General features: G+C 37.1%; 1 protein-coding gene across 2 annotated transcripts in view; it reads left to right on the top strand.

The window, feature by feature from the left end:
* Positions 1-19,822, top strand: part of RB1 (RB transcriptional corepressor 1) — a 133,623-nt gene that overhangs the window by 100,125 nt on the left and 13,676 nt on the right. For both annotated transcript variants that reach the window (XM_082602431.1, XM_082602430.1), the window contains exons 18-20: positions 13,870-13,988; positions 16,868-17,013; positions 19,594-19,739. In XM_082602431.1, coding sequence (XP_082458557.1) covers positions 13,870-13,988; positions 16,868-17,013; positions 19,594-19,739 — 411 coding nt within the window. The remainder of the gene's footprint in view (positions 1-13,869; positions 13,989-16,867; positions 17,014-19,593; positions 19,740-19,822) is intronic.

Here is a 19,822-nt window from a genome sequence, read left to right as displayed (position 1 = left end):
GCAGAATGAGGCACTCTGTGCTCTGGGAAAACTGGCAGAACAGTCCTTCAGATAGTTAGATGTTTTCAGGGGAAATTTTTTATGAACCTGGATTCTTGCATCTTTCCATACTTAGAAAAGCACGGAAACCATTAACTAAGATATGTGCTCCTCCTGACTAGCAGCAACCTTCTACCAAAATGTGTGCTTGGTTGCAAGTACCACCTTCGCCAAAATCACATGTATACTGACCTCTCCCCTTACCTCTTCAGAACAGTTTCTCAGAGCTGAGGGGTTATCTCCTGGGCTATAGTCATCAGTAAGACACTGAATAAACTTGACTCACAGCTTTTATATTTGTTTTTTTGTTTGTTGTGGGTTTTTTTGGTTTTATTTTGAAGTAGACACAACTAGGTCAACTTTCTTTACTTTTGTTCATTATCTATCCTACATCTGATTGAATGGACATCTAGGACCTTAAAGGTAGTTCTATCCCACTTGTCTTTTTTCCTTGATAACATGGTATCCTAAGTTTGGATCTACCTTCAGATTCTTGTCACCATGTCTGTCCTTCATAGAGCCAACTCTTGGCCTTACTCTCATTTTCTGACATGTGACCATTATCTAGCCCTACTCGTACCTGGAAACATGACCAGTTTTCTCTGACTCAACTCCATTACTTTCTAAGTACATGTGACATCATTCCATGAGCTTTGTTTTTTAAAAATTTTTTTAGGAATAAATTTTTTATTTATATTGTAGGAGAGATATTATTAAGGCTCTTAAAGAGCAATAAGAGAAATAGAATAAAATCAGCAGTAAAAAGATAATATAACTCTACTACTCTAATAAATCAGCTGTTTATAATTTTCCAGACTAAAAAACTTTTTAAATTGAGATACAATTGACATATAACATTACATTAGTTTTGGGTGTACAACATAATGAGTCAATATTTGTATATATTGTGAAATGGTCACCACAGTAAGTCTGATTAACATTCATCACCATACATAGTTATAATTTTTTTTCTTGTGATGAGAACATTTTTAATCTTTTAGCAACTTTCAAATATGCACTACAGTGTTATTAACTGTAGTCACCGTGCTGTATCTTACATCCATTACTTATTTATTTTATAACTAGAAGTTTGTACTTTTTGACCCCCTTCACCCTTTTTGCCCACCCTCCACCCCCTACCTCTGGCAACCCTCAATCTATTCTCTGTGTCTACAAGCTCTTTTTCTTTTTTTTTAACCCACATATAAGTGAGGTTGTACTGTACGCTCGTCCCTTGGTGTCTGCAGGGGATTGGCTCCAGGATCCCTGCAGATACCAAAATCTGTGGATGCTCAAGTCCCTTATATAAAATGGCGTAGCCCAATCAGCCGTTTATATCCATAGGTTCCTCCTTCCACAGTATGGAAGGCCAACTCTATTTATCTTTGTCTGACTTATTTTACTTAGCATAATGCCCTCAACTAAGAGATACCTGGCAGCCTGACCTGGGGACAGTGTGCAGATTTACATAACCACCATCATAGACAAATATACTGAACAGTTGCATCATAGAAGGAAATACACTCACATCTCTCCAGCCCCACTATGCATGTCCTAACCCCTGGCCACTATTATTCTGCCCTTTATTTCTAAAATTTTGTTATTTCAAAATATTATATAAATGAAATCAAATAGGATTATCTTTCTTCTCAGCCAAATTCTCTGGAGATTCATTTAAGATACTACATGTATTGATAGTTCTTACCTTTTTATTGCTGACTAATATTTCATAGTACGAATGTACAACAGTTTCTTTAACCATACACATATTGAAGAATATTTTTGACTATCACAAGTAAAGCTGCCATAAACATTTGTGTACAGGTTTTATATAAGCATGAGTTTTCATTATTCTGGGATAAATGCCCAAAGAGTGCAATTGCAGAGTCATGTGGTTATTGTGTTTTATTTTGTGAGACTGACAGATATTTTCCAGAGTGGTTGTACCATTTTGAATTCCCATCAGCAATGTATGGGTGATCCAGTTTCTCTGCATCCTTGCCATTGTTTGGGATTGCCACTATTTTTTCTTTTAGCCATTCTGATCATGTGAGGATAGTTCATTGAGGTTATAATTTACATTGCCCATCAGGATGATGGCTAATGGTATTGAATATCTTCTTCTGTTTACTTGTGATCTGTATTTCCTCTCTGGTGAAATGTCTCTTCATGTCTTTGCCCATTTTCTAATTGGATTGTTTGTAGGGTTTCTACCATTGAGTTTTGAGAGTTCTTTATATATTCTAGATACTAGTCTTTTGTTGGCTATGTGGCTTGTAAATAATTTCTCCTAGTCTCTAGCTTCTTTTTTCATCCTTTTCACATGTCTTTCTCATGGCAAAAGTTTTAAATTTTGATGAACTCCTGTTTATCAGTTTTTTATTTTATGGATCATGCTTTTGGTGTCAAGTCTAAGGACTCTAGATCCCCAAGATTTTCCCCTATGTTTTAAAAGTTTTATAGCTTCACATTTAATATTTAAGTCCATGATCCATTTCCAATTTATTTTTGTACAAGGTTTGAGATTTAGGTCAAGGTTCATTCTTTTTCCATTGATTTGCTTTTGCACCTTCATCAAAAGGGAATAAAGAACAGATGGGGGCCTTCCCGGGTGGCGCAGTGGTTGAGAGTCCGCCTGCCGATGCAGGGGACGCAGGTTCGTGCTCCAGTCCGGGAGGATCCCACATGCCGCAGAGCGGCTGGGCCCGTGAGCCATGGCCGCTGAGCCTGCGTGTCCGGAGCCTGTGCTCCACAACAGCAGAGGCCACAACAGTGAGAGACCCACGTACCGCAAAAAAAAAAAAAAAGAACAGATGGAACAAATAGATGTAGGATTTAAAGTAACCATGTCAATAACTACATTAAAGGTAAATAGCCTAAACCCCAATTAAAAGGCAGAGATTGTCTGAGTGGATAAAAAAGCAAGACCCAACTCTATGCTATCTACAAGAAACAAGTTTTAAATATAAAGGCATAAATATGTTAAAAGTAAAAGCATGAATCAAAAGGTTAGGTGCCTGGATGGAACTGAGGGTAATTCTAAGATTTGTACTGTGGGTGATTAGGTGATTGATAACAGTTAACCAAAGAGGATATTGAAGGAGTCATAGCTGATTGGTGATGAGGGTAATAAGTTCATGTTAATGTTTGAACATGTTAATATTTGAGATGTTTGCCACATATACGTGTAGAGATCCAAGGTATCTAGTTGGAAATACTGGATCTGGAATTTGAAAGAATAGTTTTAGTCAGAAATGTAGATTTAGGAATAAGTAGAAATATAACTAAAGCCATGATAGTGGCTCAGCCAGCATATATATTGGCAAAAGGATCCTGAGAAATATCAATATTAAAGAAGTAGTGAAGTTGAATGAGAAAGAACTGTCAGAAAAGTCAAGGCCTGCCCAAAATTTTATGTTTTGTATTCTAGTTTCCTTTTGCAAGGTAGAATGGTCTTATAATGATTTGGCTTAGGATAGTACAAAAACATTTCCTGTAATGTAATGCCAATAATATTTCTTAAAATACCCAGAAAACAATATCAATTCCTGTCTTCCACTTCCCCTATTGTTAATTTTTCTACTGGCACTGGAGAACTTGTACGTACTTGGATAATCAGAATCTCTTTTAGGAACACCTTGACCTGATAGCCTTTAAGTCCTTTACTCTCTGGAGAAGTTCACATTTTTGCTCTAGATGTATGTTAATATGAAAGATCATGTAGAGTAGACTTTTAGCTTTTTCTATCCATATTACTTGCTGACAGAGAGAGTCTGGTTTCCTTCACATGATTAAGTGGCAAAATAGAGTGGAATGTCCAGGGAGTGATTATGCTGAGAGTTACTTTAAGTAGATAAGTAATGACATAAGACAGCTTGTCTGAGACCAAGAGTAAACTTCTGTCTGAGTCCTGAATGCGAACAGTGCTATAGATATGAATGCATAAATTTTCAGAAGTCAAATATTCTATTAAATACTTTCTTTAGATTAAAAAAAAATCAGATTCTGTATTAGTTATCTATTGCTGTGTAAGAAATTACCCCAAACCTTAACAGTTTAGTAAAACAACTAATGTTTTACTTCACAGATAATTTCTGAAGGTTGGGAATCTGGGAGTGGTTTAGCTGTGTGGTTTTGGCTCCATTTCTCTCAGGAAAGTTCCTCAAGTTGTCAACAAAGACTGCAGTCAGCTTAAATCTTTCCTGGAATTCAAGAATCCGCTACCAAGTTCACTCACACGGTTGTTGGCAGCCCTCATTCCTTCACTGGTCGTTGGCCAGAGGCTTCATTTGTTTGCCACATAGACCTCTCCGTAGGGTTGCTTACTCCAAGGCAGCTGCTTTCGCCTAGAGCAAGAAGAGATCCGAGAGAGAGAGAGAGAGAGAGAGAGAGAGAGAGAGAGAGAGAGAAAGCAGGACCGTGTGCCTAAGACGGAAACTGCAGGTTTTTTATAAGCTAATCTCAGAACTGACATGCTGTCACTTCTGCTATATGCCATTGACCACAGAGACTAACCCTAGGACAGTGTATAAGGGTGTAAATACCCAGTGGCAGGAATTATAGGGGTTATCTTGGAGGCCAGATGCCACAGTTGATATTTAGTGTCAGTTAGAAAGCAAATCTTATCATCCACTTTCTTCTTTGTGCTTTGCTGTGTTTAATTAAACCTATGGTATGGTTATGTCATATAACATTCTAGAAATATTTATTGAGTGTCCACTATATGCTTGGCACTGGGTTTTGTTTTTGTCTTTTGTTTTTTTTGCTGCGTTGGGTCTTTGTTGCTGCACATGGGCTTTCTCTAGTTGTGGTGAGCGGGGGCTACTCTTTGTTGTGGTGCGCATGCTTCTCATTGCGGTGGCTTCTCTTGTTGTGGAGCACGGGCTCTAGGCGTGTGGGCTTCAGTAGTTGTGGCTCACAGGCTTAGTTGCTCCATGGCATGTGGGATCTTCCCAGACCAGGGATGGAACCTGTGTCCCCTGCATTGGCAGGCGGATTCTTAACCACTGTGTCACTAGGGAAGTTGCCGGCACTGGGCTTTTATTTTAAGAGCTATCTAAAAGTCCCATCTGGAGAAGAAGTTAGACTTGGGATGTATTTTGAAGTTTGAGCCAATATGACTTGCATGGATTGGACAGTGAGAGAAAGAATAATAAACATGATTCTTTTTTGCTTTGGGCAACTGTATATAAGAAGTGTTAATTATATGGGAAAAACTGAGGAGGAGTGGGAATTTTTTGGTGATAGAGGACGATTATAGTTCATTTCAAATGAACATGTTGAATAAGGTAGAAGAGGACAGATGCTTCTGAAGTGACCCTATCAGTAGCTGGCAACTGGAGGGTTGTTTACCTTTATGTTCCTACTTCCTAGTAAAGCTCCTGTTACAGAATAGACATATGACGAATAATGGGTGGATAGATGCATGGATAACTAGGCATTATTGTCATTAGCATCTCTACTTTACAGTTGAGAAAAGTGAATCATAACAAGGTTAAGCAACTTTCTCCAGGGTCATGCGGCCAGTAAGTGGTCAGGACTTGAACCCTTGTGGTGTGGCTCCAGAGTCTGTGTTTCTATCCACTGCACCATGCTTCTCATTATTATTATCATGGCATAGTCATTATCATAAACCTGTATCTATACATCTCTGTGACCAATTGGGTTGGGGGAGATAGAGTAATAAAAGTTATACTTGAGTGAAACATGAAGACTGTTGGTGAACAAAATGCCACCTTCATCCTTGGAAGAGGCATTCAATTTGGTATAATCCTATTGTGCTAATTTAAAGCACAACCAGGTAAACCATCTATGGGTTAAACCATATCTGAAGAGAAAGTAAAATACCTGATTAGTAGCATACCTAAATCCTATTAAAGGCTCAGGTTTACTTGCATATCTTTGTGAGTCTCAAGTTCTCCTGAAACGTCTTTGTTTGAGAAGAGAGTGGGATTAGGCCACTCCTGCTGAATATATGTGAATTTGTTCCATTTATCCCATATGTAAAGATATTCAGTTTGTCAATGACTAGAAAATGTAAAACATTGAGTATGACATACGTGCATTAGCTGCTGTTAATTGTTAGCATTATTTTACTCAGATGAAAGCCATTACTTAGCTTGCACTTCAGAGTGCCCCTAATGAATACAGGAAAGAATGCCTTGACAACAGGAATTAGTACATTATGGTGGTTGTAGAATAAATCAGTATTGTTTATTTTTTAAAGACTTTCTTTAACTTAGTTTATTGTGGTTTTAGTTATACAGAAGTTTTAAGGTTCTGTATAGTCAGATTGGTTCATCTCTTCCTTTATGACTTCTGGGTTATGGTCAAACATAAAAAGTCCTTTCTTATCAAGAAGTTATAGAAACTTACATAAGCCTCTTAGATAGCCTCATCCACCAGAGGGCAGACAGCAGAAGCAAGAAGAACTAAAATCCTGCAGCCTGTGGAATAAAAACCACATTCACAGAAAGATAGACAAGATGAAAAGGCAGAGGGTTATGTACCAGATGAAGGAACAAGGTAAAACCCCAGAAAAACAACTAAATGAAGTGGAGATAGGCAACCTTCCAGAAAAAGAATTCAGAATAATGATAGTGAAGATGATCCAGGACCTCGGAAAAAGAATGGAGGCAAAGGGCCTCCCTGGTGGCGCAGTGGTTGAGAGTCCGCCTGCCGATGCAGGGGATACGGGTTCGTGCCCCGGTCTGGGAGGATCCCATATGCCGCGGAGCGGCTGGGCCCGTGAGCCATGGCCGCTGGGCCTGCGCGTCCGGAGCCTGTGCTCCGCAACGGGGGAGGCCACAACAGTGAGAGGCCCGCATACCGCAAAAAGAAAAAAAAAAAAAAAAAAAAAGAATGGAGGCAAAGATCGAGAAGATGCAAGAAATGTTTAACAAAGACCTAGAAGAATTAAAGAACAAACAAACAGAGATGAAAAATACAATAACTGAAATGAAAACTACACTAGAAGGAATCAATAGCAGAATAACTGAGGCAGAAGAACGGATACGTGACCTGGAACACAGAATGGTGGAATTCACTGCTGCAGAACAGAATAAAGAAAAAAGAATGAAAAAAAATGAAGACAGCCTAAGAGACCTCTGGGACAACACTAAACTCACCAACATTTGCGTTATAGGGATCCCAGAAGGAGAAGAGAGAGAGAAAGGACCCGAGAAAATATTTGAAGAGATTATAGTTGAAAACGTCCCTAACATGGGAAAGGAAATAGCCACCCAAGTCCAGGAAGCACAGTGAGTCCCATACAGGATAAACCCAAGGAGAAACACGCTGAGACACATAGTAATCAAATTGGCAAAAATTAAAGACAAAGAAAAATTATTGAAAGCAGCAAGTGAAAAACGACAAATAACATGCAAGGGAACTCCCATAAGGTTAACAGCTGATTTCTCAGCAGAAGCTCTACAAGCCAGAAGGGAGTGGCATGATATACTTAAAGTGATAAAAGGGAAGAATCTACAACCAAGATTACTCTACCCGGCAAGGATCTCATTCAGGTTCGATGGAGAAATAAAAAGCTTTACAGACAAGCAAAAGCTAAGAGAATTCATCACCACCAAACCAGCTCTACAACAAATGCTAAAGGAACTTCTCTAAGTGGGAAACACAAGAGAAGAAAAGGACCTACAAAAACAAACCTAAAACAACTAAGAAAATGGTCATAGGAACATACATATTGATAATTACTTTAAACGTGAATGGATTAAATGCTCCAACCAAAAGACACAGGCTTGCTGGATGGATACAAAAACAAAACCCATATATATGCTGTCTACAAGAGACCCACTTCAGACCTAGGGACACATACAGACTGAAAGTGAGGGGATGGAAAAAGATATTCCATGCAAATGGAAATCAGAAGAAAGCTGGAGTAGCAATACTCATATCAGATAAAATAGACTTTAAAATAAAGAATGTTACAAGAGACAAGGAAGGACACTACATAATGATCAAGGGATCAATCCAAGGAGAAGATATAACAATTATAAATATATATGCACCCAACATAGGAACACCTCAATACATAAGGCAACTGCTAACAGCTATAAAAGAGGAAATCGACAGTAACACAATAATATTGGGGGACTTTAACACCTCACTTACACCAATGGACAGATCATCCAAAATGAAAATAAATAAGGAAACAGAAGCTTTAAATGACACAATAGACCAGATAGCTTTAACTGATATTTATAGGACATTCCATCCAAAAACAGCAGATTACACTTTCTTCTCAAGTGCGCATGGAACATTCTCCAGGATAGATCACATCTTGGGTCACAAATCAAGCCTCAGTAAATTTAAGAAAATTGAAATCATATCAAGCATCTTTTCTGACCACAACGCTAGGAGATTAGAAAAGAATTACAGGGAAAAAAACGTAAGCAACCCAAACACATGGAGGCTAAACGATATGTTACTAAATAACCAAGAGATCAATGAAGAAATCAAAGAGGAAATAAAAAAATACCTAGAGACAAATGTCAATGAAAATACGACAATCAAAAACCTAGGGGGTGCAGCAAAAGCAGTTCTAAGAGGGAAGTTTATAGCTATACAAGCCTACCTCAAGAAACAAGAAAAATCTCAAACAATCTAACCTTACACCTAAAGGAACTAGAGAAAGAAGAACAAACAAAACCCCAAGTTAGCAGAAGGAAAGAAATCATAAAGATCAGAGCAGAAATACATGAAACAGAAACAAAGAAAACAATGGCAAAGATCAATAAAACTAAAAGCCAGTTCTTTGAGAAGATAAACAAAATTGATAAACCATAAGCCAGACTCATCAAGAAAAAGGAGAGGACTCAAAATCAACAAAATTAGAAATGAAAAAGGAGAGGTTACAACAGACACTGCAGAAATACAAAGCATCCTTAGAGACTACTACAAGCAACTCTATGCCAATAAAATGGACAACCTGGAAGAAATGGACAAATTATTACAAAGGTATAACCTTCCAAGACTGAACCAGGAAGAAATAGAAAATATGACCAGACCAATCACAAGTAATGAAATTGAAACTGTGATTAAAAATCTTCCAACAAACAGAAGTCCAGGACCAGATGGCTTCACAGGTGAATTCTATCAAACATTTAGAGAAGAGCTAACACCCATCCTTCTCAACCTCTTCTATAAAATTTCAGAGGAAGGAACACTCCCAGACTCATTCTGTGAGGCCACCGTCACCCTGATACCAAAACCAGACAAAAATACTACAAAAAAAGAAAATTACAGACTAATATCACTGATGAATATAGATGCAAAAATCCTCAACAAAATACTAGCAAACAGAATCCAACAACACATTAAAAGGATGATACACCATGATCAAGTGGGATTTATCCCAGGGATGCAAGGATTCTTCAATATATGCAAATCAATCAATGTGATACACCATATTAACAAATTGAAGAATAAAAGCCATACGATCATCTCAATAAATGCAGAAAAAGCTTTTGACAAAATTCAACACCCTTTATGATAAAAACTCTCCAGGTAGTGGGCATAGAGGGAACCTACCTCAACATAATAAAGGCCATATACAACAGACCCACAGCAAACATCATTCTCAATGTTGGAAAACTGAAAGCATTTCCTTTGAGATCAGGAACAAGACAAGGATGTCCACTCTCGCCACTGTTATTCAACATAGTTTTGGAAGTCCTAGCCACGGCAATCAGAGAAGGAAAAGAAATAACAGGAATACAAATTGGAAAAGAAAAAGTAAAACTGTCACTGTTTGCAGATGACATGATACTATACATAGAGAATCCTAAAGACGCCACCAGAAAACTAGTAGAACTAATCAATGAATTTGGTAAAGTTGCATGATACCAAATTAATGCACAGAAATCTCTTGCATTCCTATACACTAATGATGAAAAATCTGAAAGAGAAATTAAGGAAACACTCCCATTTACCACTGCAACAAAAAGAATAACATACCTAGGAATAAACCTATCTAGGGAGACAAAAGACCTGTATGCAGAAAACTATAAGACACTGATGAAAGAAATTAAAGATGATACCAACAGATGGAGAGATATACCATGTTCTTGTATTGGAAGAATCAATATTGTGAAAATGACTATACTACCCAAAGCAATCTACAGATTCAGTGCAATCCCTATCAAATTACCAATGGCATTTTTTACGGAACTAGAACAAATAATCTTAAAATTTGTAGGGAGACACAAAAGACCCCGAACAGCCAAAGCAGTCTTGAGGGAAAAAAACGGAGCTGGAGGAATCAGACTCCCTGACTTCAGACTATACTGCAAAGCTACAGTAATCAAGACAATATGGTACTGGCATAAAAACAGAAACATAGATCAATGGAATAAGGTAGAAAGCCCAGAGATAAACTCATGCACCTATGGTCAACTAATCTATGACAAAGGAGGCAAGGATATACAGTGGAGAAAAGACAGTCTCTTCAATAAGTGGTGCTGGGAAAACTGGACAGCTACATGTAAAAGAATGAAATTAGAACACTCCCTCACACTATACACAAAAATAAACTCAAAATGGATTCGAGACCTAAATGTAAGACTGGACACTATAAAACTCTTAGAGGAAAACATAGGAAGAACACTCTTTGACATAAATCACAGCAAGATCTTTTTTGATCCACCTCCTAGAGTAATGGAAATAAAAAGAAAAATAAACAAATGGGACCTAATGAAACTTCAAAGCTTTTGCAGAGCAAAGGAAACCATAAACAAGACAAAAAGACAACCCTCAGAATGGGAGAAATTATTTGCAAACGAATCAACGGACAACGGATTAATCTCCAAATTATATAAACAGCTCATGTAGCTCAATATTAAAGAAACAAACAACCCAATCCTAATATGGGCAGAAGACCTAAATAGACATTTCTCCAAAGGAGAATGGCCAAGAAGCACATGAAAAGCTGCTCAACATCAGTAATTATTAGAGAAATGCAAATCAAAACTACAATGAGGTATCACCTCACACCAGTTAGAATGGGCATCATCAGAAAATCTGCAAACAACAAATGCTGGAGAGGGTGTGGAGAAAAGGGAATCCTCTTGCACTGTTGGTGGGAATGTAAATTGATACAGCTACTATGGAGAACAGTATGGAGGTTCCTTAAAAAACTAAAAATAGAATTACCATATGATCTAGCAATCCCACTACTGGGCATATACCCAGAGAAAACCATCATTCAAAAAAACACATGCACCCCAATGTTCACTGCAGCACTGTTTACAATAGCCAGGTCATGGAAGCAACCTAAATGCCCATCGACAGATGAATGGATAAAGAAGAAGTGGTACGTATATACAGTGGAATATTACTCAGCCATAAAAAGGAACACAATTGAGTCATTTGTTGAGACGTGGATTGATGTAGAGACTGTCATATAGAGCGAAGTAAATCAGAAAGAGAAAAACAAATATCATATATTAACACATGTATGTGGAACCTAGAGAAATGGTACAGATGAACTGGTTTGCAGGGCAGAAGTTGAGACACAGATGTAGAGAACAAATGTATGGACATCAAGGGGGGAAAGCCATGGGGGGTGGTGGGGATGGTGGTGTGCTGAAATGGGCGTTTGGGATTGACATGTATACACTGATGTGTAGAAAATTGATGACTAATAAGAACCTGCTGTATAAAAAAATAAATAACATTAAAATTTTAAAAATATAAAAGAGAGAAAGAAAGAAAGAAAAGTTATAAAGAAGGAGGTGAAGGGATGAAAAGAAAAAAAGGTAACTATGTGAGGTAATGAATGCTAATTAGCTTGATTGTGGTGATCATTTCACAATGTATGAAGCCATCATGTTGTGCACCTTAAATATATATGATTTTTGTCAATTATACTTCAATGAAGGTGAAAAAAGATTTTTTAAAAAGTTATAAAGGTATTCTCATATACTTCTCATACTTTTTCAATTTTGTTTTTTAACGTAAGTGATTTTCTATATATTATGAAAGTGTAATAATTTTTTTCAAATTGCTAGCTAATTTTTCACTTTTTATTGAATAGAGTATCTTCATATTTTTACAAAATCTTCTTATATTCTACAGTGTTTTGTATTTTTATTTACGGATACACTGCTTTTCCTTTTGAAATAAAGCTAGCATCTTGGCCATCTGTCTGTTTTCTTGCCCTTTAGTTCAAGTACTAAAAGAGTACAATATATATGGCCCCCATTTTTATGTACTTGCAAGCTCTTGCCTCCAGAAAGTTACAATTTTTGAATCGAGGTTTTTAATGGTTCTTACTGCTGGTCTTACTTTTTTGTAAACGGTATTTTAAAAATTATGCTTTTAAACTGTTTGCTTGGTATATAGAAATATAATTATTTTTCATATTGATTTCATAACAGTACAGAAACCTTGCTAATCTCTCTTATTCTAATAATTTCACTGTAGATCCTTTTGAATTTTCTTTATCAACAGATAAATCATTTGTGAATAACGGTATTTTTGTTCTTTCTTCCTTTCCAGTCTTTTTTCTTTGACTTATTGAGCAGATTGGAACTTCATGTATAATGCTGAATAGAAAGCATGATAATGGGACAAGCTTCTCTTGTCTCCGATTTTTTAAGGGAAATGCTCTTAACGTTTCACCACTACATATAATGTTTGCTGTGGTTTTTCTGTTTATTTGTAGATGTCATTTATCAAATTTGGAGTACCCTTCTGTTCCTGGTTTACTAAGAGTTTTCTTTCTTTTTTTTTAAATGACAAATGGGTTTTTAAATGAGAACTTTTCTGCACTGATTTTGACAAGATTTTTCACCTTAGATTTATTAGTGAGGTGAATTGCATTATAGATTTTCTAACGTTGAACTAATTTTGCAGCCTGGATAAACTCAACTTGGTAAATGACATATTCTTTTTAACACTGCTGTTGTGGGTTGCTAATATTTCTGGTTCCGAATTTTTATATCTCTGTTCATGAGCAAGAATGGGCTATAATTTACCTTTTTGTAATGTCCTTGACAGTTTTTATTATCAGTGTTGTACTAGCCTCATAAAATGAGATAGAGAATGTTTTTACTTCTTCTATTCTCCGAAGAGTTGGAGCAAAAGTGGAATTATCTCTTCCTTGAATGTTTGGTGGAATTCACTGGTAAAACCAGCGGTGCTTGATGTTTTCTTTGTGGGGAGACTTTTAATTACTGATCCAAATTCTTTAATAGTTTATAGGACTGTTGAGGTTTATTTATTTCTTATTGAGTTTGGTTAATTTATATTTTTTAGGAATTTTCCACTTGGTCTAAGTTTTCCTATGAATTGACATAAAATTTTTCACAACAGTCCCCTATTATCTTTCTAATCTTCATAATGGTGGCCCCAGTTTTGTTCCTAATACTATTTATGTCTCTTCTCTTTTTCTCAGTCAATCTGACTGGAGTTTTGTTTAATTTTATTAGTTATTTCAAAGAACCAATTATTAGCTTAGTTGATCAAACCATGTATTTTATCTTTGTTTTCAGTTTCATTAAATCCTGTTTATGTCTTTATTATTTTCTTCCTTCTACTTTCTCTGTGTCTCTTTCCCTAACTTTTAATTTCTTTTCTAATACAAGCATTTGAAGTTATACATATTCCTAGTTCTTTATTTTATGTGTAATACAAAAATTGGCAGTCATTATTTTCAAGGTGGAGAAAAGAATCTTATTCTGACTTCAAAATTGCTATTGTTAATTTTGACTAAATTCATAATGCTCACCATGTCAAACCATATGATTTTGATATATACATTGGAGAATCATACTTACCAATGTTGTTTTAATGTCATCTTGTTTCATATAGGATTCACCTTTATTTGATCTTATTAAACAAGCAAAGGACCGAGAAGGACTGGCTGATCACCTTGAACCTGCTTGTACTCTCAACCTTCCTCTCCAGAATAATCACACTGCAGCAGATATGTAAGTAGAGTATCTGTTGTGTCAATCCATTCAACTTGCAAATAGATTCTGAGCATAGTGTAATGCAAGATGTTATACAAAAGCTGTAGGGAATAGAATTTTGAATAAGACATTTTTCTTGCTTTCAGGGATCAGGAATATAAGATACATGACCCAAATAAAGTTCATATACAGTGGTACAGAGTGCTACTGAAATCACTCAGGTTTGGTGTAATGAGGACAGCTTTCATACAGAGATGGCAATTTAGATAGTCCTCAAAGTTAGAGCAGGATTTCAACATGGAAACTGGAGAGGAGGGAAGAGACAGAAATAGCATGAACCCCAAAGTATAGCAGCCAGGAAAGCAGGAAACATTTTTCAGGGAGTGCAGCTCAGTGCATCTGGAGTGAAGCATAGGATGGGGCGAAGGGAGTAGTGTGGGATCAGAGACTAAAACGGTTGATTAGTGCATGATGGTGTGATGGAAGAAGAAGGTGATAACTAACATTTATTGAGGGTTCACTATGTGCTGGACAGTGACCTAACAGCCCTGTAAGATAATAGACACGGCTGTCAGCCTCCGTTCTCTATGAAGAAGGAATTACAAATCAAACTCAAGCAATCTGACCCCAAAGCCCATGCTCTTAAGCAGTCTAGCTACATTGCCTTTCATAGAAATATGCCTAATGTTATGTTCCTGTTCAGTTCTGTATAGGAATTGACATTACAGCGTTCTGTGATTAGTACAGGGACTGTTTTCCAGAGATGTCATTTCCATGATAATTTGTACCAAAGTATTTCTAGCACATGGAGCTTCTGCCTTCATGTATAAATTTGTTTGCTAGGTAATACATAAGTATAAATAAGTCAAGCCTTATCTTTTTCTTTAATTCAATAAGCAGTTGTCTGTTAGGTGCCAGGAAGTGTTCTAGGCACTGGGAATACAAAGGCGAATAAGATGGACTAAGTCCTTCCCCTCATAGAGCTTACGCTCTGGAGGAAGGAAATAAACAGTGAACAAGTAAACTAATACATAAGGTGATTTTAGAATATAATAAGTTCTGTAATAGAAAGAAACAGAATGATGGGAAAGAGAGAAGCTAAGAGAGTGATAGAATGTTTAGGGAAGCTTTCTCTGATGAAGTGCTATTTGACCTGAGACTTCAAGAACAAGTGGGTGCTGGCCAGGCAAAATCTGCATGATGTGCATTATAGGCACAGCAGACAGTATTAAGTACAGTGGCCTTGGGTGGTCAAACTTAGCTGGTCTGAGGAACAGAAAGAAACCCCAAAGCAAACAAGAGGAGAATGGTACAAGATGGGGCTGGAGAGGCAAACTGGAGCTAGACCTTGTAGGTTCTCATAGGCCGTAGGGAGGAGTTTGGGTTTTAGAAGGGCAGTGGGAAAGCATTAAGGTTTTAAGCAGGGGTGCAGCTTGCTATAATTGGTATTTTTAAAGGGTCAGTTTCTGGCTGCTACTTGAAGTACAGGTGGGTTTGGAGGAGGGAAAGGCACAGGGCAAGGAAGAAAGTAGAAAGACCAGTTTGGAGAAAATTTCAGTAGTTCAAGTGAGAGATGTAAACGACTTGGTCTAAGATATGTCAGTGAGATACAAAGAAATGGAAAGATCTGGGGTGTATTTTAGAGGAAGATTTAATAGAACTTTCTTTTGCATTGGGTTTGAAGATTAGGAAAAGAGAAAAATTAAAAATACCTCCTAAGTTTTTAACTTAAGAAACTGGATGTAATGTGGAGCCATTTCTTGACATGGGAAGAATGGGAACGAAATCAAGAGCTCCACTTTGGCCTTCTTAAGTCTGAGATTCAAGTAGTGGAGTCCAGGAGGTAATGTGTTCACCTAGAATTCAAGGGAGACTAACTTCTACCCAAGTTAAGTCGGTCTACAATATTGTTAGTTAGTGAATTGAAGGGAAATTCAAGGGTGATAACAGACTAGACCCTGGTACTTATAAAGTTATGATGGTGATTCCCTTTTCCTAGTGTACTAGTAAATATATTGCATGTACTAGAAGCGTCCATAGTAAGGTACAAATCCTACTTCCTGCTCAGAATGATTTCTCAGCTACTAAAACAAAATTAGAAAGTTATGCTTTGGTGTTTACTCCCTAGTACTTGCTCTTCATAGTAGATTCTGGGATATTTTTAAAAGACTGTAAACCTTTTACTAATAGTGACCTTAATAAAAAGTGTTCTTGAAAAAAACAAAAGAAAGTAGACCTGGATTATCCTCTAAAATAAAGGGCAACACAGAGCAGTAGAAGGTCAGAAATTGAGAAATAATTTTACTAATATCTCTGCCTTGATCTTTGCCTGACATATTTTTAGTATACAGGTGTAAATCTGACTTGATAATGTTACGTGAAATATTAATTCATATAATCGTGTACTATATAATTTAGGAGGGAGTATGTATGTGTAACTTAAGTCCTATGTATATGAACCATAGTTATCAATGAAATGTTTTTAGGAGAGAATCAGAGAAATTGATATTTTGATATCAGTGGCTTGTTCTTTTAAGCTGGAGTCATTTTATGAACTCAGTCCCACTTTAATTATTAGAATTGAACATATAAACATATGCAGCTATTTTTTAAATAAGGCAGTAATTCCCAAGAAAAGCCATTTATTGAAATAGAGTTAGAAATGATAAGGACAAGCTTAGTTTTCCTATTAATCTCTCTTTTCCAACTTGTATTTAAAGAGGAATTTGGTGTAGAACAGTAGATTAAATAGACAAGATGTGTTTGGATGCATGTGTACAGCCGTGTGTGTGTGTGTGTGTGTGTGTGTGTGTGTGTGTGAGAGAGAGAGAGAGAGAGAGAGAGAGAGAGATTCTTAGCAAACTTCAAGTGAAGTCTTTTCCTTTGAATATATCTAGGTATCTTTCTCCTGTAAGATCCCCAAAGAAAAAAGGGTCAACTACACGTGTAAATTCTACTGCAAATTCAGAGGCACAAGCAACCTCAGCCTTCCAGACTCAGAAGCCATTGAAATCTACCTCCCTTTCACTCTTTTACAAAAAAGGTTAGTAGATGATTACTCTCAAGAGCATGGACTCTGAAACGAGGCTGACTGGATTTCAAATCATGGCTCTTCTGCTTAACTAGGCATGACTTTGGGCAAGTTGCTTTAATATCATATGACCCAGCAATCCCACTACTGGGCATATATCCTGAGAAAACCATAATTCAAAAGGACACATGTACCCCAATATTCATTGCAGCACTATTTACATTAGCCAGGTCATGGAAGCAACCTAAATGTCCAATGACAGATGAATAGATAAAGAAGATGTGGTACATATATAAAATGGAATATTACTTAGCCATGAAAAGGAATGAAATTGGGTCATTTGTAGAGATGTGGATGGACCTAGAGTCTGTCATACAGAGTGAAGTAAGCCAGAAAGAGAAAAACAAATATCGTATATTAACGCATATATGTAGAATCTATAAAAATGGTACAGGTGAACCTATTTGCAGGGTAGGAATAGAGATGTAGACGTAGAGAACGGACATGTGGACATGGTGGGGAAGGGAAGGGTGGGATGAATTGGGAGATTAGGATTGACATATACGCTACCATGCGTAAAATAGATAGCTAGCGGGAACATGCTATAAAGCACAGGAAGCTCAGCTTGGTGCTCTATGATGACCTAGATGGGTGGGATGGGGGTGGGGTGGGAGGGGGGTCCAAGAGGGAAGGGATATAGGTATAAATATAGCTGATTCACTTCATTGTACAGCAGAAACTAACACAACATTGTAAAGTAATTATACTCCAATTTAAAAAAAAAAAGGAAAAAAACTTTAATATCTCTATGCCTGTTTTCTCATCTGTAAAATGGAAATAATAATAATCTACCTTGTATGGGTTTTGAGATAATTAAGTGAATTAATACATAAAATGCTTCCAACAGTGCCTAGCACATAGTAAGCACTCAGAAAGTGTTAGATGTTGTTATTGTCGCTGCTACCGTTACGCTTTCAAATTTATGCCTGGAAACATTTTCTCCTAACACTGCTTATGCTGTTCAGGTGTGTGAGTGGAGTTTATACAATGTGTTGTGACCTAGTGCAGGTGCATTTCCTGGTAACCAGGTTGTATAGCATTCTCTGATTGTGTGTGTATGTGGTGGGATAGGGAGGTCATTTGGGTGTCTGTGCGTGTGTATATACATGCAAGTGCACACCCACGTGGAGCTCTTTGAAGGAAAGTAAAAGGCCACATTCCTCTGTGATAAATCATTTTTTCTGATTTTTATTCAAGTCAGAGATATACTGAACTTTATAGGCATGTTATAAGCCCTTACGTGAGAGCGTTGGTTCCAAAGTGTGGTCCCCAACCAGCAGAATCCACCTCACCTGCTAAGTTGTAGAAATGAGAATTTTTGTTTGAGCCCTGCCCCTAGAACTACTCAGTCAGAAGCTCTAGGATGAGGCCAAAAAAAAAAAAAAAAAAATCATTGTTTTTACAAGCCCTCAATGCAAGTCTGATATAAGCCAAAGTTGAGGACTACTGGGATAAATTATTAACTAAAAAATTCTGATTACCTTATGCAAGTCTTTGAAAAGTAAATTTAAACCAAGGGTCATTATGTTTAAAGTAGATGGAGGAAAATTCAGTTTTGTGGATTACTTTTCTCCAACCTGTGTTCCACTAGCATTTTTTAATAAACTCTCTAAATTTAATATCACAGTCATATTACCACTTAGGTAATCTACAAGTCTAGTATTTTTATAGAGAAATGCACTATTTGTTTTTTGTTTTTAGGATTGGAAAAATTGAGGGACTTTGGAAATTCCATTATTTAAAAAAATAATTACCCTCTTGAATATTGATAGTGAGAATTTTCAACATCTGTGATGAGAGATTACCAGTGGAACTGAAACAAACCCTATTTGGATTGTCTAATTTCACAAGATCTTAGGATCTTTCTTCCTCCGCCTCAACTTTATTTTATTTTATTTATTTAATTTATTTTTGGCTCTGTTGGGTGTTGGTTGCAGCATGCAGGATCTTCATTGAGGCATACGGGATCTTTCATTGTGGCGCACGGGCTTCTCTCTGGTCATGGCGTGCAGGTTTTCTCTCTCTAGTTGTGGTGTGCAGGCTCCAGGGCGCGTGGGCTCTGTAGTTGTGGCGTGTGGGTTCCAGAGTGCGTGAGCTCTGTAGTTTGCGGCATGCAGGCTCTGTAGTTGAAGCACGGGAGCTCAGTAGCGCACGGGCTTAGTTGCCCTGCTGCATGTGGGATCTTAGTTCCCTGACCAGGGATCAAACCCGCGTCCCCTGCATTGGAAGGAGGATTCTTTACCACTGGACCACCAGGGAAGTCCCTCTACCTCAATTTTATGCTGTAATAATTTAGCAAAAGAATTATTTTTTGCTGAATAATGCTTTCAGCAAAGTATTATTTTGCCTTCTAGTATCTAGGACAGTGCTAAGGCTACAAATCATTTATTCATAAGGAAAACAGTGGTAGAGATGAAGTTAATGTTAAAATGCTATTTAACAGCATTTGGTTATAGCAATTTAATGTTTTGAAAAATCCACTTGTGATACAAAATTAAGAGTAAATGTGATTAATTCCCCTTATTTTTCCAGTGTATCGACTAGCATATCTTCGACTAAATACCCTGTGTGCACGCCTTCTGTCTGACCACCCAGAACTAGAACATATCATCTGGACCCTTTTCCAACACACACTGCAAAATGAGTATGAACTCATGAGAGACAGGCATTTGGACCAGGTAAGAAAATTATGCACTTTTCCTACTCGACTCACTTGTTAGCTGTGTACTGATTTCTTAAGAAAAGGTTAGATTCAAATGAG

Source organism: Mesoplodon mirus (genome assembly GCF_964341445.2).
Source record: "Mesoplodon mirus genome assembly, chromosome: 17".
NCBI classification, from domain to species: Eukaryota; Metazoa; Chordata; class Mammalia; order Artiodactyla; family Ziphiidae; genus Mesoplodon; species Mesoplodon mirus.
This window is presented reverse-complemented; position numbering and strand designations above follow the sequence as displayed.